This window comes from Tiliqua scincoides, chromosome 13, assembly GCF_035046505.1.
Source record: "Tiliqua scincoides isolate rTilSci1 chromosome 13, rTilSci1.hap2, whole genome shotgun sequence".
In the NCBI taxonomy this organism is placed as follows: domain Eukaryota; kingdom Metazoa; phylum Chordata; class Lepidosauria; order Squamata; family Scincidae; genus Tiliqua; species Tiliqua scincoides.
In genome coordinates this window covers 13489006-13512894 of record NC_089833.1, presented here as the reverse complement: position 1 = coordinate 13512894, position 23889 = coordinate 13489006, and the positions used below count along the sequence as shown (strand labels likewise).

The 23889-nt window shown below is 48.1% G+C and overlaps 1 protein-coding gene across 3 annotated transcripts in view; it reads left to right on the top strand.

Annotated features, from left to right (window-relative positions):
* MPRIP (myosin phosphatase Rho interacting protein) overlaps positions 1-23889 on the top strand; it is a 114306-nt gene that overhangs the window by 9171 nt on the left and 81246 nt on the right. For all 3 annotated transcript variants that reach the window (XM_066640723.1, XM_066640725.1, XM_066640724.1), the window contains exons 2-3: positions 9460-9537; positions 9690-9755. In XM_066640723.1, the coding sequence (XP_066496820.1) occupies positions 9460-9537; positions 9690-9755 (144 nt within the window). The remainder of the gene's footprint in view (positions 1-9459; positions 9538-9689; positions 9756-23889) is intronic.

Here is a 23889-nt window from a genome sequence, read left to right as displayed (position 1 = left end):
TAGGTGAGGCTGAGAGCAACTGACTGGCCCCCAAGGTTTACCAAGGAAGCTTCGTGGCTAAGCAAGGATTTGAACCTGGATCTTCCAGGTTGAAGTCCAACTCCAGAACCACTGCACCACCCTGGTTTGGTGTGGTAACATGCATGTCCTGCAAGTGTCTTTCTTCAGGTGGAACGCGCACCCAGATCCCTGTGCATTAGGACAATAGGAGAGGTGAGCACAATGAATCCCAGGGTAAACAGAGAGCTTGCCAAACAAACGTTGACCGCACCGTGTACATAGGATTATTCTATGAAGAGATCCTTTATAGAGTCCGTGCAAACACAGAAACAGCTGTGTGGCGCAATCGGTCTGCCTTCTGCTGCTTACAGAATATCCTGTCAAAGGGACGGTGTGGCATGTTACCTGCACGGGCCCTGGTTTTGATCTCACCACTGCCATAAACCTGCTTGGTGGACTTGGGGAATCCAGTTCTCTGGCCTCAACTTTTCCTCTTAAAGTATGGGAATGATAGTACCTGCCTGCTAAGATATCACTAGTGAAAATGTTTGCCCAGTCCAGAAGCACTGCAGTGATTCACTGTGGGCTGGTACACTCTGGTGGGTCGCAAAAGGGTGATGGAAAGAGGCTATTTTAAAATCAGATACTGTAGCTGCTAATTACCCTGCAAAGAGCTCAGCTCCTGCAGTTTGCAAGGTAGCTGCTAACAGCCCTCCAAGGAGCTGATCTCCCGCAGTTTACAGGCATGTGTAAATAGAGGGAGAAAAAGTTTGATGGTCTTTTTTTCTGGTTGTTATTATTTGTAAGTAAATGAATAAAATATTTCTTTTGAGACCTCCTTTCTTAACGTCTGGTAAACCTTGGTGGGTCAGATAGTATTTTAAAAAGCTGGTCCTGGTGCTAAAAAATTTGAAAACCACTGCTGTAAACGTATTATTGCCCCTGTATTGCAGAGAGGAAAAACTAAGGCTGGGACGATCTGGTCTGCCTAAGGCTGCCTGGTGTGTTCTTGGCAGAGGAGAGATTCAAACTGAGAAAGTTCTGATTTGCAGCTTGGTCTTTTTAGCACTACCTTACACAAGGCTGCAAGCCAGCAAGGCAGGTGCCAGGTGGACCTCTTCGCAGGGGGCATTCCTTAAATGGAGTGCCATCACTGAGAAGGCTGTGCATCCTGTTTTCTGCCTGCCTGGGCTTCAAAAACACTGGGAGGCACCTGCAGAATGAACATCTGCTGAAGATGTTAAGGCTTGTACAGAAATAGGCAGTTCTTCAGGTAAACTCCATGTCCTACAGGTAGGGCTGTGGTTTTTGGGGAATCATTTTTTTCCCCAAAATTTCTTGATTAAAATAAATTGTGATGACGTTGTGTTTTTATTTGAAGGGCGCATTTTAATAAATTATACATTATAATTGCTTTAAAAATGAACTGGGTAGGTGATAGCAGATGCAACCACATCTGTTTGCATCTATTTGTAGCAGGAAAAGTAATCTATTTTAATTTCTGGAAAAGTATATTAAACACTAAAGTGCAGTGTTTTGTGTTTTTATTTGGATATTTTAACCCCCGGAAGGGAGTGTTTTTATGCATTTTTAATAGTACTGTAATTAAATAAAACCAACCCTACCTATAGGGCTTTTCCTTCCTCTTGAGGAGACTTCCCTTGACCCTGATTCATACTCGTAACTTGTTCCTGCCATTTTCCCGGGGTCTGTCAGTGGGAGAGAAGGTGGGCAGAATTAAGCCCTTCCTCAGAACGTGACTGTTCTGTGGTCCTGGGTGCAAAATTCTCAGTGGACCACTGGAGGTGTCTGTATATTGATTATGGTCAAGTCCAGAATGATCCCTTGGTAGACCCGTTCTGGAAAGTCCTGGAAGAGGCTGCTGGGTCGGATTCTTTCCTCCATCACCGGTTGCATCATGCTGCAAAAATCTTGCTGTCTTTGGCTAATTATTAAGACCTAAACAGGGGGAAGGTTTTCTACAAATGTCAAATGCGCCTCCACTATTTCCAGCGGCAACCAGAAAACTGTAGAGACCCTGTTTGTAGCGGGATGGGGGAGGGGGAAGGGTTGCCTGCTTGGCTGGGATAGGAATTTTCAGGGTGGTGGTGGGGGGAGCTGCTCTGTTTGCTTTAGAGCTGGTTTAATAAAAGCAGTTCCTTTCTCTTTGCTGCAGCATTTCTCAAACTGTGGGTCAGAACCCGCTCAGTGAATCATAACCCGATTTCTGGTGGGTCCTGCAGAGCCTCCGATGAAAGCTAGGGTGATTGAAAGATCAGAACTTATTGCCACAAGCTCTGAGGCTATTTAGAAATCAGCTGTCTCTTTGCAGGACAGTTAACAGTTTTCAAAGAGCACAGCTCCTGCAGTTCTCAAGGAGCTCAGCTTTTGTAGTTTGCAAGAGAGCTGCTAATTGCCCTGCATCTTCTGATTCCCAGAAGATGGTTTAGGAAGGCATTGGAGTCTGCCAAGACAGCGATGCTCTCTCCCTTCTCTTTCCGGACTCGGAGTAGCAGAGCCCTGTGAGCCTTCAGGAGGCTGCCTTGTACCCTGGCGCAGCTCCTACCGGCCACCCTCCATTTCTCCTTTGCCCTTCGGCCAAGAATTTTTCCTAGTGACTAATGTGAACTTCTAGGACATGTTTTGACGGGGTTGGTCACGCAGCTCTCCCGGAGTCCTTTCTTTGCTTGCTTCTCCTAACCATTTCTCGTGATACCCCATCTCCTAATCCCTTTAGCATTGAGGTTAGTGACAAGGCCAGATGTGAGGGTCTTTTTAGAATTTCTGCGGTCACGGCACGTTTGTGAAGTAGCCGGACGGGGCTTAACTAGGCTCTGGACAGAAGTTTGTTCCAAAGGCAGACCCGATTGCCGAGTCCCAGAGTTTTCTGTTTCATGATGAGCTGTTTATAAATATGTGACTCTGAGATCATCCGTTGGGGTGGTGGCGCAGTTCCCAGATGGACTGACTGCCTCCACAGCATGTCTTGCCGGCCAGGCTAGAGAACAACTGCTCACCTGTGGCAAGTTGTAGTTACTTCCAGGGGAGCAGGCAAAAATTATGTGTCTGTTTTCAACTCGATAGGCTTGGGGAAAGCCCTGCAGTTCTGTGTATCAGAGCTGCACCCTCCTATACTGCTAAAATCCCAATCAGAAACCCAGTTGGTTGTCTGAATACAGGTTGCTGGGCACTGGTGGATATGGTCAGAAACCACTGGGAGCTCCTTCTGAGAGCCAGAAATGTATATACTAAATGCAGTTTTGTTGTTTTAAATCTCAATTTTGTTCACATTCCCACCCCTACCTAGTGAATTTTGAAACAGTTAACATCGACTGACTCCATTAATAGGGCTGCTCTTTCCCCATGCACTTCTTCATACTTTTCTCCATGAGGACTAGAAACATTTTCTAGTTAGAGGAGGAAACCCACTGATTCTGTGGAAACTGGAAGATCCTGAGACCGAAACTGACAGCCCAATCCTAGCCTGTGCTGGCACAGCCAGGTCACATGACCAATGTTTTTTTTAAGGGGATATTTTTCCCCTTACCCCGAGTAACGCTGCAGCCTGCCTAGTATGGCTACTCAGATCTGTGCCAGCTAAATTGCTGGTGGAAGGTCGAATAGCCCTGTGTCAGGCATTCAGTCCTGGGAGGGAGGGCAGGATACAGCGGAGGCCTCACCTGCTGTTCCCACCCCTCCCAGACCTGATCCGCCCCGTTCTTCCCTCCCCGTCTCAGAATGCTCCCACTCTTGCTTCCCTTCTGCCCTGCTCAAGCCTCTGAGCTTCCTGGCACTTTTCTTACTGCCATCAGGTGGAACAGGCTTTTCTGCCAGCGCTGGGGGCCGCCATGTAGTTGCAAATAAGCTTTATGGCACGTTTGTGACACTGTAGGCTGGCACAGAGGCTGCTGCACCAGGATTGTGCTGTGAGTTTTGTGACTTTATTGCACAAGTGGAGCTCTTCAGAACCCCTGGTGAACCTGCTGTCTGGCTTGGTGGGCAACCTTAAACTAAATGAAATTGCCCATTGCCTGTCATTGTTCCGGAAAGAAGAGGAGGTAGGACTAGGCCAGCTCGTATCTCACCCTCACTTATACCCCCTTTGCCTTGGAGTTGGGTTGCTTGGGAACAGCATGATTTGCTCTCAGTTAATTAACATAAAAGTAATTCACTGGCATTAATTAATTCACTACTGAATCTGAGTGTTCCTTTTTCCAAGTTGTTTAAAAAGGAGCCAAGTACCATTTAGAACAGCGCCAACCTTTAGGAGCCCGCGGACCACTGAGGCAAACATTGGAATTGTCGTGGACCACATGCAACCCCCCCATCCCTGCACACAAAAAAATACAATTAAATTTATAATAATTAAAGAAGATGTATTATTTATAGAGAAGATCTGTGGCATGCTGCTTTTGTTTGCAGCTGCAGATAGTCTGTTCTCCACCCTCTCTGGTGGTCCTTGGGGAGTGCTTGTTCATAGAAGGTGATCTTTCTTTTCCCCCAAGTTCTCGCAGACCATTTCTGAGAGTCTTGTGGACCTCAGGTTGGGAACTAGTGATCTAGAACAGTGCATCAGAAAATGGTTCCAGTTTTCAACTTGCTCTTTCCCTGACTTCCTGGAATCTAACCAGATATGTAAACTTTTCAGGTGATCTTGTGTTCTTCCAGTGACAAACACTTCTGTGGCCACCTGAGAGAAGTAGTGGGTCCCTCTCGATGGTCTTCTGGTGTTTTTGATCGGTGTAAATGTCTGGGTTGTGTCGGTACGGCTCTTTGACAACCCTGTGTGTATCTAATTGAGCCTGTTTCCTGACCTGCTTCCGTCGCTGGGTCTGGGCTGCCTCAAAGCTGTGAGGACGAACTGCCAAGATGGATGATAAGAGCTGCGCAGAGGACAGCAAATTCTGTTTGTCTTCCGAAATGTGGACTTGCCGTACTTTTCCCAGCTGTGTGGGGGACTCTGATTGGAACAAATTTGAAGCCTCGATACTGTCCCTTGATCAGACAGTAGAGAAGAAAGTTGCTTATAAAATTACACCTGGTGTGGAAAAAATGGATAGAGAAGATTGTTTCTCTGATGTTGCAAACGCCAGACAAAAATGTGCCTTTTGTACTGTGCACAATTCACTTACAGAATTCATGCTGCAAAGTTGGTGACAGCCATTGGTTTAGATGTCTAACCACCTTTTAAAGCCAGGTTTGTGGAAGATGGATCTGTCTGCTATGTTTAGCCGTAATGGCTAAATGAAACCTCCACCTGCTTGAGTAGTATACTCATTTAGTGGAGGACAGTGCTGTAAGAGGGCAGGTCCGTTCATTCTGTGCTTTGGGCCTCTGTTGGGAACAGGATGTTGAGTTAAATGCATACCTGATCTGATCCAGTGGGGCTTATCTTTAGGTCTCCAACAGAATCACTCCTCATTTGAAGCTGAATTGGGCCAGGGTCCGTGTGCTTCTCCACAAATGCTTCCAGCCTCTGCCAACCAGAAAAATGACTGCAAATAAAAATAGACACATATTTATATCTTTATGTAAGAGAAAAAGAGGAGGAGTGCCTTTTGCTGGGAAGGGGTGTTTCCCCGACATCCTGCTTGTATGTTTCTGAAAAGCACCCCATGGAGAAAAAGGATGCTGGATTGCTTGGTTCTGTTGTTCATTCTGGGTGTTTCGTATGTGGAGTAAAACTTGTAGGTAGCAAAGGAGCTTTCTTGATTGCATTGTCCTTGGGGCAGAGGCCAACTCTCTCCTTGCCTTTTTTTCTGTTGCGCAAGATTTCAGGTGGGTAGGTTAAAGATGTTGGTTAAAGCTTGAACCTCCTTGATAGGGAGATGCAGGGCTGGTTGCTCTCCCTTGCAGAGGGAGAGGCTCTTGGTGCGAATGCCGCCTCATCCTGGCCATTGCGGTGCATAGAGATAGGCACATCAGGGTGCGCAGAGTTCAGGGCGGGCGCGGCAGCTGTGAGCCAGCCAGGGAGTGGAGCTGGGAGAGATTGCACAAGGTGTGTGGGTTGTTGGGTGGGGAGGCTAGAGCTCTGCCGGAAGAGGCACAGGTGCCAAATGGTGAGTGGAAGTTGGAGCAGGCAGAGGAGCGGCCGGGACTGGGAGACAGAGCCATGAGCCGAGCGAAAAGTGGTCGTGCCAGGAGCGCCTGGAGCGCCTGGAGGGCTCTGGAGGAGGCAGGTGCTGAGATGCAGGTGTGTGTGTGTGGATTTGGGAGGCCCGGCAGAAGCTTGGAAATAACTTGGGAGTTGATCGGTTGGGTTGAAGTTGGGCCTGCGGCGTTTGGCCAGGTTCGGGAAGGGGATCAGGGCTGTGGCTTGGGAGATGAGCACCTACAGCCCTCTCAGAAGGCTTCAGGTTGGATGTCTAGCACCTCTGGGTCTGCCTGGAAAAGGTTCCTTCCTCCAAACTTTCCTTCCAGTGTAGGTGACACTGTTCAGGAGGAACTGATCAGTGTAAACACGAATTCCTAACTCAGTCCAGCTGCTGTGAGAGTCCCACTTTCAGTCATTGGCCTCTCGTGTGAAAAGCACCAGAGAGCAGGTGCTGGGAAAGACCCTGCAGATCTGCTGCCAGTCAGAGAAGGCAACGCCGAGTCAGCCAGACCATGGGCTTGACTCAGCGTGCAGCATTTTCATTCACGAATCCTTCCGGGCGTCCCGGAGCCTCTGCACACTTGTAGCAGAACCTCCCTCTTGGGGTTGTGAATGGAAAACAGAACGACCTCCATGAGCTTCTTGGAGAAAGAACCAAATAAGATGTGGTTGATACATTTTGGCCTTCTCTTCCTTGTTTTGTTAAAGTAACACGTAAGGAAAGACATGCAGAGCAGATGAAGCATTTCTCCAGACATCTTTCCTTCCTTTTGATTCTTCTGTGTTTTGTTTTCTTCTTTCTGCCGGCCGTTGGATGGGAGAGTGAGCTGCGGAGAGCCTTGGAGCTCCTTGGCCTGAAGAACTTTTGCACCTTCTTCCTCTGGCACCTGAGATTTGCTCAGGCATTGCCCATTCCCTTTCAAACACTCCTTCGCAAACCATGAGTGCTAGAAACTTCCTTTTTAAAACAAGTCAGCAAAAAGCTGAAGTTCAGTGATGGCTGGATTCTTACACCCTCTGCATTGCTGCTTTGTGATGCAAATGCTGTTGGGTTGCAGGCAGCACAATATACTGTACTGTAAAAGAGGTGACTGTAACCTCCATGAGGTGAAAAAGTTGCAGAGCGGCATTTCTTAACAAATTTGATTGGGGGTTCAAATGAAGACTGCATACCTGAGGATGGGAGGGCTGCTGACCCAAGTAGCTGTCTGTTTGCAACAACCTTGTAACCGTAGATATATAGTACACAATAGTTTTGTGTTCATATTTTGGGTAAGGCTAGAGAGAGAAAGAGAGAGAGAGCTTGATGTGGGGATTAGTACAGGCCTAGGAGCAGAGAGATCTGTGTTCGGATTCCAATCTAGGTGACCTGGGCAAATCAGCATTTCTTAGTCTTAAGTGACCTTGCTAAGTTGTTCTGAGATCCTTGGAGAAAAGGAGGGGGGATAATAACAAAGAAGGGGGTCCAGCCAATGTCAGGCTCTGAGCTGAAATTCCACCCCCACTTCCCATACCTAAAATGAAAACCTTGTCCGTAATTGGCAATGCATTGATGGCAGTTGGTTTACTTGCAAGGCATGATGGGTTTACGGCTGGAAGATGCTACCATGCACCCAGCGCCTAGAGGAGAACTCCGGATTCTACCATCACAGAGAGGAAAGTACTTTGTGTTTCAATCACGTGATCTCCCATTTGTCAGTGGCCTGTCCACACATTTAGTTTGCTTGCACATTAAGTGGTGAAGTTCATCTTCCTTCACACTACCACAGCCGCGCCGCTTCTTTGGCCACCAAGATGGGTCAAGGAATTGAGGAACACACGTGCATGTGTGAATTGGCGCAAAGGTTCACTGGGTCAGAGGAAACGCAGTCTCAGAGACCAGCCTCTTTGTATTTGTTCAGGTTATAAGGAGAGGTGAGGTTTCATTTCAGCAGCTTTGTCCAGCGGATGCCAACGTGGCTCCCTTGAAATTGGAAGGGGTCGCTTTGGCTTCCAGACCAGGGAGGTTAAGAATGAAACCTGTTTTTCCAAAAATTGCCTTCGAGCCTTTTGTTTTTAATGGGCATATCGGGCGTTGACAAACTTCCCATAATATGCATGTGCATGTGTTTTGAAACGTTGTGAAATGTGAGACTGGCAGGGCGGGTCTGGGAAGCTGGTGTTAATTTGGCTCTCAAGTGTGTTTGTGTTTAGTTTGCTTTTAAATAAAGCAACTAGGTTTTATTTTGACGGTTCACCATTTTAAAAATAATAATAAAAAAAAGTGTTGGCTCTTGGTTCTTGGTTTCAGCTTTCCAACTCCATGCCTCCAGGATGGCAGGTGTTCACAGCCTTGATTCCTGTTTTAGTTTTGACGTCTGTTGCTGTTAATATACCACTGACGTGTCTCTGCCCTGAGGAGCTTACAGTATAACTTTAGAAGCAGGAGGGTGATAACAGGCAGGGATGGGGAGCAAGGCCAGCATTAAGTGGGAATAAGGGGACCCAGTGTGGTTGCATGTGCTCTGGCTCATCAGTTTGAGATGAGGATAAGTTGCGGGGTGCTTGTATCTTTTGTGCAAAACGCTGGCTTGGTTTCTCCTGCTGCAAGATGAGCGCCGCAAGTCTGCCTTTATTAAAATAGTTTTATTGATCCGTTTGGGCTGGAGACGCTCGAGGTGGCCAGTGATAAAATGAGCATACAACAATGCTTGGAAAATATAAGAGAGCCAAACCGCAGCATGCGGAATGCCAAGAGAGACGTAAACTAAAATTGGGAGAGTTGGAACAGGCAAAAGAAAAGTGTCTAATTAGTCTGTGGAACTCCTTGCCACAGGATGTGGTGATGGTGTCTGGCCTAGATGCCTACAAAAGGGGATTGGGCAGATTTCTAGAAGAAAAGACCATCACAGGTTACAAGCCATGATAGGTTTGTGCAACCTCCTGGTTTTAGAAGTAGTCTACGTCAGAATGCCAGGTGCAAGGGAATGGCACCAGGATGGAGGTATCTTCTTGTCTGCTTCCTGAGGCATCTGGTGGATCACTGTGAGATACCAGAAGCTGGACTAGATGGGCCTTTGGCCTGATCCAGCAGGGCTACTCTTATGTCATGTTTCCCAGCTGGGTCACCAAAATCTGTCCCCTAGTTGGAGCTTCCAAGGTTGATCCTAGTCCCCTTCTGCATGCAACTCTGTGCTCTGCGTCCCAGTCTTGGGGCCTTCCTCCAAAGTTTGCTGTGAGTTCTTCTGTCCTAGAAGCAAACGGGGTGCTGTGCCAGATTCCATAACTAGAAGTTGCCATAACTTCGCACTCTATAAAAAAATGTCCTGATTCTACCTGTGTGTGGCTGGAAAGAATAACGGTTTCCTTTTCTGCTTCATTTTCAGGCCAAGCCTATTTACGGTGGCTGGCTTTTGCTGGCACCGGAAGGCACAGATTTCGACAACCCCGTGCATCGCTCTCGGGTAAGAGCCAGTCTTGCCTGGGATGGGGGGGTGGGGGTACCAAAAAGGGCATTCAATGGGAGTGCCGAAGAAGCAGAGAACTAAAGCTCAAGTGTCCACATTGGCTTGAAAGCAACTGTGCATCAGAATCTCTCTGTTCTGCTTCCTTCCAGAAATGGCAGCGCCGGTTTTTCGTCCTGTACGAGCACGGCCTCCTCCGCTACGCCTTGGACGAGATGGTGAGTGGCCCTTCTTTCCTCTGTTTTGTGTGCCCCTCTGTGGGTTGCTGCCGTGACGGGACCCTATGTGATTGAGGCCAAGGCATGGAAGAGCCGTTGGTTGACAGACGTGCCTGCTTTCAGTGGGTTTTCGCTCAGGATTTGAAGGAGTCCGTGTCTGTCTGAGGATGTGGCGCCACTTCTCCGTCTCAAGCTTTGGGGCAGTCTCCTAACTGGTCCAAGGGTGGAAGTTTCTAGAACCTGGAAGGGGGTGTGCAGACACTGCTTCTCCCTGGCTGGCGTCCCACATGAGGTCTGAGTTGGGGTGGGCAGCACGAGCCCCTCCCCACGTGGTTCTTCCCGGAGTACTGTGGGTGACTGCTCAGAGGTCCCTCCCTTGCCTTAGTTTCTTATAGTTGCTTGAGCAGTTTCTGTTCTCCATTTTTCCTTTCCTGGGGAGTTTCGTTTCGCCACAGACCGTGTGTTTTCCTCAGGAATTCATGATTATTTTCAAGGTGCAGTCATGTCCTCCCAGGTTCTCTGGCTTCTTTTGTTCACCAAACCCCCCACCCCACCCCACGATAGAGGATTGTTTTTTATTTCTGTGAGAACTACAGTTCTCCTGCTGTTCCTGACAGCCAAGCATTTTCTGCTTGCAGTGCCCAGGAGGGAAGGACTAGACCAGCGTGGAGTTGCATTCCCCTGTGCAGCTGTGAGCTCTGGCCGGAAGTGGGGCCTGTAGCCTGTAAGGAAAAAAAAAAGAGTTTGTTCAGTTTCTCAGGGAGAATTCCGTCAAGTCTGTCATTTCCCCCTCTCCACCGAATCACTTCTGGCAGGAGTGTTTTCTTGTGGAAGGGAATGTGTGTTGTGTGTTCTTATTGGGTGGTGTTGATGTACTAATGAGGTACTTTGCAGTTAGGATTGGGCAGCTCAGAGGATGCCTCTGGGTGGGGGGGGTGAATCTGAAGCATGATCTCGCAAACCTAGTTCTTGCTGAGGTGGTAAAACCATGTCTGGGCTGTACCACTTCATGCTGTAGGTGAGGTCTCATGTGGCTGAAAGCTCTTCTGTGAAATAAAAAATAGGCATAAAAAGCAAGTCCAGCAGTGAGAAGTCTAGGCTGGAACTCTTCTCTCTGACAGCTCATTTTCCAGGTGGTGGGATTTGTTTTTTTGGTGCAGAGGAGGCTTATGTGAGCTCCTACCTGCACTCCAAGTGGTACAGTCCAGACTCAGGTTGCCCACTTTAGGCCTCGGTCTTTCTTTATAGCCACTGGCAAGTTGGGTACAGGCTTCAGCAGGTGGCCAGTAAAATCCACACATCACTTTTTTCACCTTTTTTATGCTGCCTTTCCTCCAAGGGTGGTACATGGTTCCTTCCCTCCTCTTTGTCATCCCAACAACCCTGTGAGGTTGAGAGATGGTGACTGGCCCAAGGTCACCCAGGGAGCTTCATGGTTGAGCAGGGATTTGAACCTGGATCATCCAGGTTTAAATCCGACTCCCAAACCACTACACCAACCTGGCTGTCTGGCGTCCTACATTCTCTCTTCACTTCTCTCCACTTCACCTCTTCCCCCCCCCCCCGTTGGTCGCACAAAGCGACTCCCCAGGTCCTCAGTGCCATCACAAGGGGTTGGGGACATGCAGGGCAGGAGAAAAGGACCCTACTGACCCACTCTCTGGGACCCCGTGAGCAAAGGAAAGACTGGATCTTTGGTCTTTGGAAATGCTGCTTCTCAAGGAGAGGGGTTTTTGCTGCTTCAAGATTTCTCTGAAGCCTGTCCTCAGAGCGGACGATCAACTGATTTCTTTATTTATCTGAAAAATTAATATCCTACCTTTCTTGTGCCAAAGCACATGCCCAAGGTGCCTGTTGGTTAAAATTTGAGATACCGCCCTTTGGCATTGCTGCTGGCACTCGTGACGAGACCTGGCCTGCCACCAGGAGCTGGAACCAAGAAGGCCTATTTTTCCATCTTTCATGTGGAAGGGGTGTGACAATAACAGTACGGAGCCGGCCCACCTCGCAAGGTGGTCGTGAGGACTGCTGAGCCGCTGTGCGCAAAGTGCTTTGAAAGAGTCTCTTCTTTTGCCGTGCCAGGCTGTGGACGAGCCGCAAATGATTTATGTTGGCGCGTTGCGGGTGGGCTGGCTAGTCACTTTGGGGAGGCTTACATGCATGGCTGCTGTAATAGGAAAGGCTACCCTTTTGGCTTTTCATGAGCATACATACGAGTGCCATGGGAGTGGGCGTGCATTTGTGGTTCGTCCCTCTTTCTTTCTGCTTTTCACTGTTTTTCCAGTGAGAGAGAGAGAGAACACTGCTTTTTGGCTGCCTATGAAAACAACCCCTCAAAACAGTCCCTTTTGTTACCGCTGGATCTTCTCCCAAATCCTCTTTAATAATCTAGGCTGGAGTGCCGTAAATTTTCTCTGTCCCGTCTCCCAGCAACCCAGCTGCTCGTGCTGGAATAATATTTCCTGACGTGACATTTTAAGAAGAGGGCTCCGTGACAGGTTGGAACGACAGGAGCAGGGGAAGGCCCAGGACCAAGATGGCTGGGAAGAGGCAGTGGACTGGGAAGAGCCAGAGGCAAGCAACCCCTGTTGCAAGACAGTGGGGTTGCCCGGTCTGGGGCAGCTGGCCTAGAGGAGAGGAGGAGGGGTGGGTCCCTGGGACTGGTGTAAACCAAGGACAAGCATAAGGGGGGTGTGCGTGGCAAAGAGAGTGCAGGCTGTTTGGCCAGGCTCCTTGTTCGCGGTGTCTGGTTTGTGTTGGGTTTTCTCGCCAAACTGTTGAGAGTTCCCAGCAGAACCCAACTTCCTGGCTCACCATCTCTCTCTTGCCCCACACGTATGGAAAGGTCCCGTGCTGGAGCTGTTGGAAGGGAATCAGGCAGAAGAGGAAGTGGGCGTATGATTTTACTGGCTGGAAGTGCTCACAACAGCCCAAGATGCTCTTTCTTTGCTGCAGTGCTGGGAAAACAGCTCTGCTCTGCGTGTAACATGAAGGGCACAGAGGTCAAGCCACAGTCCTTCCAGCTACTGCCCAGGCTGGCAGGAGTTTGAGGGGAAAAACTGGAAAGAGGTAGCAGCTGGGAAGCAAGCGAGAGGCAAATGAATGTCTTGTATTTGTGTTTTTTTTTAATCTCTGGGGTTACCTGTGCACAAAGCAATAGAAAATTGGTTAAGAAGCGCATCATTGGCTTGAAGATGCCTTGAATAACTGAGCAATAGATTCAAGGGATACATATGTATTTTTTTTTAAGTGCTTCTAAAAATTGCTGGTGACAACTGCTCTCTGGAAGAGGCATTCTCTATTTGTAACAGGAAATGCCTCTTCTGACACATGCATCCATCAAGTTGGCATCTTTTGTTTTTTAACCCATATGCCATTTTAGTTGATAGTGGTTAACTGTTATATAATCTTTGTTGAATTGGTTGGGTTATAGATTTATGCAGAACCAATGGCATGATTGGGAAGGTGGCAAGGAGGAGAGTCCGACCAGAGCTGATGCCCTGTTAGGATTGAACTTCAGTTTAGTTGTCCTTGTCCAGGTAGCAGTTTGTCACGTGGGTGCTGGAGAGAAGCTGAGAGCCAACTGTGTATTGGTGGTACATTGGCTCAGATCTCATGGTACTTGCACATAGAGGTGCAAAAGTGATATCACTTTATCTTTATGTACCAAGTAGGTGTTAAAAAAAAAAGGATTGTCTCGAATCACTAGAGGTGTTTGTTTTTGTTAAAAACACATTCAAACACAAAACACAGCATAAAATGTTTTCCAGAAATTAAAGCAGATTACTTTTCGTTAGAAGTAATGCAGTGGCGGCATCTGCTGATACTATATCACTTACCTAGTACACTATTAAAGCATTTAAATTAATAATAATGAGGATTTGGGATGAAAACTTGGAATAAAAACACGCAACCCCACTTTCTGTGAAAAATTAAGACCATTTTCAAACACCCCTGCTAACCACCCTTGAAAACCACTAGCCACCCAAGCTAGTGACTGTTGCTGCATCTCAGGGAGCATTTGATTGTGTCTGTCGAATGCTTTCGCTCTTGGCTCTTCTGAATCTCCTGCTGATCAATTTCATTAGATGACTTAAATGTTACTATTGGGAGGAATCATCCCCTGTTTTGGCCCCAGCCCAGGCGCCATCTGCAACCTGGCTGTGCAGCTAGATGTGCATTGAAAGCGGTTCCCATCCTTCATTTTTAGGATCTGGGAATTTGAGGCTGATGAATTTTTCTGCTCATGATGCTAGTGTCTTTTTCAACACGATAGCATTGGAATGATATGTTACTGTTTTGCTCTAATTTGATGGTGTGTGTTGGTTGTGACAGTGTTCCATGCGCTTCAGCGTGTAGTCATGCTGGCCACCTGTCCACGGAAGATGTCTTCGGACAACACTGGCTCCCTCAGCTTTGAGACGGAGATGAGCACCACCCCCCAGAGTCGGATAGACTGTGCAGGGGAAACCTTAACCTGTTGGCTCTATGCTTGTGTTTCCTGTGGCTCTTTTAAGCCACTGCCCTAACCGGGTAGAAACCATGCCAGAATTTCTCTGTGGGATTTGCAAGGGGGAGTGGACAGATACTGTGTCCTGGGACAAAGCAGCTTTTTATTTGTTGCGCTCAGAGTTTTGGAGTTGGGGGAGAGGAATCAGACAGTCCTTACAACTGGTGTAATATCTGTCTCTCCGCTGCTGGGTGTCCTCAACCTAACCTGTGGGGAATTGTATCTGCAGAACAGACAGTCCTGCATCAAGGCCCAAATCTGTTAGCACACACATGTCCTGAAGAACAGAGTGATCCCTCCTCCTCGCTTAGGATTTAGTTACTCATGCCTGCCCCCAAAACAACATTCTCTACCCCCCGCCAACTGCGGCGCAGACAGTTCTCTAAGGAGATGGATGACCTTCAGATGCCTGTGGCTGGGAGGTGGGTTGGGACGTGCTGATCCCTCCTCTGTAGACTTTTAAAAAAAAAGTTCCCTGGGAGAGGAAGGAATAAATTTGTTCATGGCACAGGCCAGGTGAATGCTGAGTAATGGTTCTGCAGCTCCATCTGGGTAACTGTGGAATGCTCCAAGGTGGGTTTCTGTGGAAAGAGGCTGCCATTGTGGCAGAGAAAAAGTTAAGGAGTCAGTGTGGGAACCTACACTCCACCCCCAAATCCCACCCCATCCAGATTCTACACCGAAAATCCACACGATGCAAATTACAAACACTTACGTGTGTTTGGTGCATCTTCTCGAAGAACTTCCCCCCTGTACCATTCATGTTGCTAGTGTGAGCACCAGTTTTGCCCTTTGCACCATTTTGCTGGCGTGGGCCATCGGACCCTTCCTCTCCCCCACTTAGAATCAGAGTCGGGGAAACAGTCTGATCAGTTCTGGGGAACAATTATTCTGCTCTCTTCTCACACCTGTTTGCATGCTGAGCAACCAACAGAGCTTGCAGCAAGGGGAAGGGGAAAGACTGCTGTTCTTTTTCCAGGCCTTCAGACAAAGGCCTAAAGACTGTGGGAAAGCACAGAGACAGCAACAACCACGGACACGGTGCCTCTGTATGCATTCCTGCCATTCAGTTGGCATTTTGACGGTTCTGCCTAATATTTTCTGCTTCCAAAGTTCATATCTGTAACTTTTCCTTTGGCCCAAAGTGGATTACTGAAGAATGGGCTGGGGGGGGGGAGTGGAACCAACAACCATCCGCAAATATAAAAGCAATCAGTAGACAATTAAAACAGGCAAAAACACAATTTGTAATGTTAAATCGAGCAGAAAATCAGCATGGGAGTGTTCCATGGGGAGACTCCCCCCATTTGGTGGGGCCTAAGGGGTGAACCTGTAAAGTTTGTGAACTGGACCTTCTGCTGCCTTGTTACGCTGGCTCAGGGGATGTCTGGGGCAGTGGTGTGACTGTCCCCATCACTGAAGTGCCCCACTTTATGGAGACATTTGGCCAGCCTGCTCTGCCGCCTTGTGGCATATGTCCATCCTCTACTCAACCATAGATTTGAAATGCCTTCTGAGGGGTGGGAGGACCCAGTGCTAATGCTCAGGCTGTGATTTGCTTAGCTGCTGTGATGTCACAGAGAGCCTTAAGAACATGAGCTGAGCCGGCAGGACTCTTCTTAAGGATGCTGGACTAGATAAGTTCTGTTTCCATAATTGTGTGGCTCCTAGGAAGATTACGAGCAGGGCCTGAATGGGAGAGCCCTCTCTGCTTAGATTGCCTGGTCAGATCTTCCTCTTTCATTTGCTCTCATCCAGACAGTTGTCAATGTTGGGTGTTTTTAAGAGCCACTCTCCTACTCTGAATCCAAGCTAGCAATACTTGGCTGTTTTCCCCCACCCCCCCCAATAGCAGGACCAAATTGCAGTTGGGGTGTTACGTTTTTCCAGCACTGGACCTTTTTAAAAAAACTGTGTGCTTGGGGCTTCCTTGATGGGACTTGTGTTGCCCTTCTCAATGGTGGGTTTCAGGAGTCAAAGGAAGCAACTGGTGAAGGAGACCTCAGTGGTACGAGGATAGCCTTTTAGTTGCTGAACCCAGAGATCTCCCCAGTGACTCCCAACTTACAGATTAGTTGTGTGCTGTGGATCTGATATTTTAAAATGAAAAATGGGTGGCGTGGGTTGAGGAATGGGTGCTGTGGGAGTGGGTGGGGGGCAACCAGTTTAGAAAGCAAGCAAAACTGGGGCACTGTTAAAAAAAAAAAAAAAAAGCCGTCCCACTTTTTCTCTGTATACTCAGGAGAAGACTGACATGGCTTGTTGTGTGTTGAGATTGCTCGTTAGATTCTGCTGCTTAATGACTTGTGTTGATCAGGGGAACTTGGCCGAGGAGCTCTCGTGCCAGTGACCTCCAGGCTGCTCTCCTGTTGCAGGGGTCACATCTGCTCCAGCGCTGGGGGTCGGCTGTTAATGAAAATGCTGGCCTCCGCTCGGAATGCGCGGGGGGGGGAGAGAGCGCCCACCCAGCTCTCGCATAATCGCCACCGAATGTTCTCCCAGTGCCAGTTCCCATGTTGGTCCAGCTGCACATTTTTAGGGTGGGTCCCTGGAGGACATGCCACGGGGAGGGGGGCTTTTCTGTAGCAGGCTACGGTGACTTGAAAAGGGCTTCCTGACAGCAGAGGCTCCAGGGCTGAGCAGGGCTGAGCTGCAACTGTGAAACTATGTGTGTGATCGTCCTGTGCCAAGAAAATCCAGACTCAGCATTAAACAAAAAAAACAACCAAAAACCAAAGTGTGCAATCTGATTTTTGCAAATGTGGTGTCTCTTTCCCCTTTCTGGTCATGCATATCTCTCAAATTGCACCCTCCCTTTGCATTTCGAAGAATGAAGCACAGTGCAGCTGTGTGTCAGCTGCTTACACAGCTCTTACAGCCCTCCCTGCAGCCCTAGAGAATACGTAGGATGCAGTGCAGCTGTTGTATGTTTAATACAGGGCTCTGTTGTTGGCTTTGGTTCTTCAGCTCCTCTTGCCTGGCAGAGCTGCTCGCTTGGAATGCAGTAGTCAAGTTCAGAGGACTGGGTATTCAAAGGTACATTGCTCCTGAATGAGGAGGTTCCATTAGATAATTTCACTGCTAGGAGACTTTTGCACAGATGCTGTTGCAGGGAAGGGTGTACCAACCTTTTGCTTTGTCTCTGGGTGTACCAACCATCGCTAACAGCCTGGTGTGTAATTAGTCTGTGGAACTCCTTACCACAGGATGTGGTGATGGCATCTGGCCTAGATCTCTTTAAAAGTGGATTGGACAGATTTCTAGAAGAAAAATTCACCACAGGTTGCAAACCACGATAAGTTTGTGCAACTTCCTGGTTTTGGAAGTGGGTGAATGCCTACTCAGAATGCCAGGTGCAAGGGAGTGGTACCAGGATGCAAGCCTGTTGTTCTCCTGTGTGCACACAGAGGCATCTGGTGGGCCATAGTGAGAGGCAGGAAGCTGGACTGGATGGGCCTTTGGCCTGGTCCAGCAGGGCTCTTCTGATGTACTTATACATGCATCAACTCGCAAGGACAGCCTGTTGGATTGGACCAAAGGCCCGTCTAATTCAGCGTCCTGTCTTCCACAGCAGCTAGTGCCTTTGGGAAGCCCAGGAGGAAGCTATGGAGCCAGTAGCCTTCTCCAGCAACTGGTCATTGGAGGTGATTCAAGTTCTAGCATTATGGCTAAAGAGGGTGATAGCTCTTCACATGATGCCTCACTCTTATAAACCTCTTACTACAAGGGTGTCAAACTTGTTTCATACAGTGGGCTGAAGAGCACTCATGATTTCTGATGATGTGATGTCATTGAGCAGGAAGTGATGTCATTAAGCAGGTCATGACCAGAAATAATAACCACTTTTTTTCTTCTCACTTGAGAACTCATGAGCTGCAAATGACAGAAGAGAATATATGCAAATGTTGCTCCTGTGTTCAAGATATTGGAGAGCCAATTATCATACGGGCCACCCTTTCAATAGTGACACCTCAGCACCTGAGAGCAGCTGATGATGGTGCTGGGAGAACCCAAGGGCCAGATAAAGAACTTCCACAGGTCACATCTTACTGTGTTTCTCCTTGATCATGTTTTTTTTCCCCTAAGCCAAAAAATCTCCAGGTGGTTTAGCCTCTCCATAGTAGGGGCTCTGCAGCATCAACTTCATTTGTGTTTGCCACTTTTTCAGCTGCACCCACAACAGACTCTGCAGCACATAAGCCCACCTGCCATACCCACCCACTCAAATCTTGGTTGTTAAATTCCCACCCCCTTGACCTTCCTTCTCGACTTGCTTATTAGACTTAAAACGAAAACTGTATTTGGTGCTGATTTCTCAGAGAGTGATGCTTGCCTGGACAGGTTGGAGATTATTTTGGAACCTGCTCTTGAGCAAAACTTGAAGAAGTAAGTCTTTTAAAAAGGAAAGACCTTCTTGACCTCCAGTTTTCTACAGCTGTGTGGTTGAGGGCAGGTAAGGGGTTGTGAGATTGGTCCCAAAACGGTGCCCAGAATTATGTTTCCATTGTGAGCAGCCAGGGACCTGCAACCGCTAGGGAAGGCTGACCAGGGTGAAATGGGACTGGAAGGGCTTGGTTTCTCTCTGGCAAGAGTTAAGAAAGCAAACACAGTCCTTGGGCAGAAATATAAATAAGGGAGGGCAGGGGCCAACTTGGAAAAATAAGGCCTGGCTATGGACAAAAGATCAGTTGGGGGGCCACATCGGGATTCCAATTGCCAGTTTGGGGGCACGGAGGTCTCGGGAAAAGATTCCCGAGAATCTGGAGATGTGGGTTGGCTTCCAAGTGACAATCAGAGCTGACCTTTGCAGCATTAGCCAAAGTTTTATGCAGTTTGGTTTTCATGTCTCCCCGTCCCACATCCAGAGGCAGAAAGAGGCATTCCATCCAGGTCCCATAAGTAACTGGAAGTTAAATGAATCAACCAAGCTTTTAGTTGACTAATTAACGAGAAGAGTTCCATTTCCATTGATGGGACTGCATTGAGAGTGCACTTAACTTTGAAAAATCTGGGTTCTGGTGAATGTCCAGATTTCACCGTAGAGGCCCCCCACCCCACCGCTACCACAAAAATGATGTCCCAGCACCTCTCTTTCAAGGCCTTGTCAGGAAGCTTTGCTCCACAATCATGATTGATCGGTTGTGGTCACTGCTGAGCCTGGCACCAAAAATGAACCGTTTGACAGGGATTCCGAATGGCCTTTGACCCTCTAAGTTGGTCCAGCCTGTCTTTTTCTGCCCTCTGGAGGTTTCCAAGTCATCGGGGCGATTTTAGCTTCTCCTTTTGAAGATTTAAAAATTGATTCTGAAAATGTCCCTACCAGCCGGCTTCTCCTGGCAAGCCAAACCCTCTTAATAGCTTCCAGATTTTTTTGTGTGCGCACCTTCGATTCCTGATTAGCATAAAGACCAGAGGCTCTGTCCCTCCGCCCCCCTTTATTTCTAACCAAAATAGAAACCAAAAGATTTAAATGACGGCTGTGAGAACCGTTTCTCTCTCCCTTTCACTCTTAGTACAGTAATTCATTGGGCCCAACGGACTTTCTTGAGCGGGGCAGCTGCCCAGTTCGTGTTTCGGAGCCTGAATCAGCAGGGTCTGCTTTTGTAGCCCCTTGGGCCTGCCCAACTTGTTTGTGCAGCCCTTTCTTCTTTCCCCCTCCCCTGTATTCTTGGGGGTGGGGATGCTTCTTTCCAAAGTGTTCCGTCTGCCTGTAAAGTAGGATGCTGATTTTGTTTGTTTCCATGAAGAAAAGGAGACGAAGTCTGAACAGAACTTGCTTCGTGGTGTTGGGCAGCCTCTGCTCTCTGCCCAGCCAAACTCTCTTTCTGCAAGTTCCTTCAAGGTCTGCTTCTCGCACAGTGCCAGTTTCTGAGCTGTCCTCAGGCTACTTGTCATCAATTGCCTAAGGAGAGACCCTGTTCGTGTGTGCAGTGGGGTGGTTTCAATGCACTTTCCCCAGGAAGACTTGGTGGAAAAGCATGACAGTTTAGACCTGAGAGAGCTTTTGTAGCATGCAAAGGACCCAGTGCCAGATTTCGGGTGTCCTTGACAAATCACCCCCCCCCCATAACTGCCTCCCATGTGGGTGGACCCCTCCCAAGGCTCATGGTAGGGCTGATCTTTATGGAGGAGGACAGTAGTTTCCAAACATTTTAGCTTTGGAACCCACTTTTTAAAACAACTATTGCTGTGGTTCCCAAACGGTGAGCCATGGCTCCCCAGGGAGCCGTGGAAACCAGCCAGGAAAGCAGTGGGGAAAAAAAAACTCACAGAAAACTCTCCACTGTATATCGTGTAAAGGATTGTAGCCCTAATGGGGAGCCGTGGCCAGTGGCCCAGTAGGTCAAGGGAGCTGCCAGTCGAAAACGTTTAGGAACCACTGCTCTATTGGGAGTCACCTAGTTTTACAACACTTTAAAAAAAAAAGTTTCATCTTACAGCTGCTCAAACCTTAATTTGTATTTGGAGTGTTTGTTGAGCTCCACGTTCACCAAATCGGGACCATTATGGTGGCCTTGCATTCCCCTTTACCTGGTCTTTGTAAAGAGCCAGTGCATGTTTGACTACTTGTGAGTAAATGTGCCTATGTGGCTCAATTTAACTTTCCATAGGGCTCAGTACATTTTCCTTATCAGCTTGGAGAGGGGCCAGCTCCTTCTCGCGTGTGTTTTGGGGCCTGCGTTCATTGGATCAGGACCATTCCAGTGGCGTTGCATTCCTCTTGGCCTGCCCTTTGAAGTGGACTGGGGCACATTTGCCCGCTTGTGAATAAACAAACACCTGCTGCTCAGATTCACTTTCCTTAGGGCTCAATATATTTTCTTTGTCAGTTTCACAACCAATCAACAATCAGGTCCTGACCCACAGTTTTGGAAACACTGTAAGGGACGTTTGGGACAAATCTCTCAGCCAAGACTGTGGTTTGGCCACCCCTTTGTGAAGCCTTTGGGCACGGAGGTGGTCTTGGGGGTGGGAAGTGGACCCTTCTGGGGCACTGGCCCCAGCATCTCCACACCCAGTGTGGCTTCACTAAGTCTGAAAACCATATGCTATGGTGAAGAAATCTGGTTCTGTAATGCCACCAAAACTGGGCCAGAATTGTCTTGAGCTGACTCCATCCCTTTCTGTACTCGCTACAGTCAAATTGCTTTAAATTGCTCCTCTGTCTTCCAAACCAGGAGTGCCCAAACCCCGGCCCTGGGGCCACTTGCGGCCCTCAAGGCCTCTCAATGTGGCCCTCAGGGAGGCCCCAGTCTCCAATGAGCCTCTGGCCCTCCAGAGATTTGTTGGAGCCCACACTGGCCCGACGCAACTGCTCTCAGCGTGAGGGTGATTGTTTGACCTCTCACGTGAGCTGTGGAATGAGGGCTCCCTCCACTGCTTGTTGTCTCACGTCTGTGATGCAATAGCAGCAGCGAAGGAAAGGCCAGCCTTGCTTTGTGCAAGGCCTTTTATAGGCCTTGAGCTATTGCAAGACCTTCATTCATTCATATAAGTTCATCTTTAATATATTCATTTATGTAAACTTGTGCAAATTTATTCAAATTTTAAATGTAAATTAATTATTTTTCCCTCGGCCCACGACACAGTGTCAGAGAGACGATGTGGCCCTCCTGCCAAACACTTTGGACACCCCTGTTCCAAACCGTGGCTGATGCCATTTGAAGGCCTCAGCCTGAAACGGCGGGTTCATCATCACAGGAATAGAGATTGCAGGAGAGGGGCAGGTTTAGGATAATTCCCTTTCTCTTATCTTCTCCCACTTAGAGAGCTACTTTGATCTTTCTCTTTTCGCATTGCCTACAACAATAGCTGTCTTGTTGTCTTGTGTACTTCGGTTTTCTAGGCTGAAAACATCTTGCTGTTCCTTCTTGGAGTCCTTTTCCCTCTCCCCTTTCCATGCTTTGCAGAAACAGTAACAGATCCCTTGTACTAAAGTCTTTGATCAACAATTGCCTTTTTGAACAGGTGAGCAAGGTGGATGGGGGGGGCCTCCCCAAGGGATGAGGCCTGGAACCTGTTCGGTTTTCAAAGGCATGGACACAACTTTAGATTTGCAGTCACCACTACTGAACATGCGCAGAGTGCTTCTCTTCTACCCTTCTCCACCCCAGCTCAGCAACTAGTTGTTTTTTGCAAGTGCTTTCAGGGTCAATAAATGCATTCTGGTACTGAAGTTCTGAAACGAGGCAGGCCAGTGCTTTTCATTTCTGTGTTAAAAGCAAGCTCCATGTTTTCCCTTTCCTGTTTTCAAAAGGAAGGACTGGATGACAAATGGAAAAAAATAAATAAAAAAATAAAACACCAGCAGAAAAGAGAGCCACTTTTTTTTTTTCTTGGATTGTCTCTCGTGGCCTGTAATCAGCTCCTTTGCTGAAATTTTGACTCTGGGAAATTTTGACATCACATCCCTTCCCAGATGAGTGATACACTGGGGTGCTGTTATCCCCTAAAACCATCAAGTCAGATAATGAAAATGGATGTGACGTAAATGAAATCATTGATGGGGTGGATTGAGTGGGAGAAGTGTGGTGGCCTGAATCCTGAGCGTGGAGGCCAAGTGCATTCCCCTCCCCCAGAGTTAGTCTTTCTCCTCCATCTCTTTGCCTCAAAGCCTCCAGGAGGAGGAGGAACAGACCGCACATTTGGCTACCCGAGGCCTGCCCTGACTGCATCACATCAAACTATTCTATGGCTTCACCGCTTGGGCCTGTGTTCTGCATTACGGCTGTGCCATCTTTCCTGTTTTCTTGTGGCTGCTCCCACGGCAAGATGGCAGCCTTTGCAGGAGGGAGATGGTGGGTGTTGCGAATGTTAGTGGCCTTCTTACAGGTAGCTGTTTAGTTAACAAGCTTGTTTTTCAAACCCGCTTCTGATTTAGGATCAAGGTGATAAATCAGAAACATGAAAGCTGCAGCAGCAACACAATGCTTTTTTATTTTAAGTGCAGATTGGAAAACAGAATAAAAACCAGTAGTGCACCAGTTAACTGCAGGCATGATGGAGCCACCTGGCTGAAGCTTTTAGCAAGTCTGGGTGCAGTCAAGTTGCCATAGAACCCATGTGGGTGCTGCCTCAGACTCTGTGAAGAAAGGAAGCCATGATATAAACATGGGAACTGCTGGCAGCTGTCATGTCAAGTCTAGACCGGGGTGTCAGGTGTAAGGCCCACAGGCCGAATGCGGCCCCTGGAAGCAATTTATCCCCCACCCCACCATTATAATTGGTTTCCCTCAGCATAATAATTGGGCTCTTTCTCGTATCTTGAAAATATGAACAGTATTTGCACATTTTCTCTCCCTTTATTTGCAGCTAGTGAGTTTCTGGTGAGAGCAAAAATGCTTATTTCTGGCTGTCGCCTGTTTAATGGCATCACTTCCTGCTTAAGGATGTCACTTTCAGCCCTCAACAAGTGTCATGAATGCTGTTCGACCCACTGTATGAAAGTAGTTTGACACCCCCCGGTCTGACTCCCAGTGAGTTGCACAGAGATACTGGAGCTTCTGAAGTACATGGGCAGAAGCCACACCACTTTCCTCCCTGTGCTCTTAAGACTGCCAAAGCCGCTAGTCCACATTGTTATTTATCCCCATCCCCACTTGTCACCTGTGTTTAAATATTTTA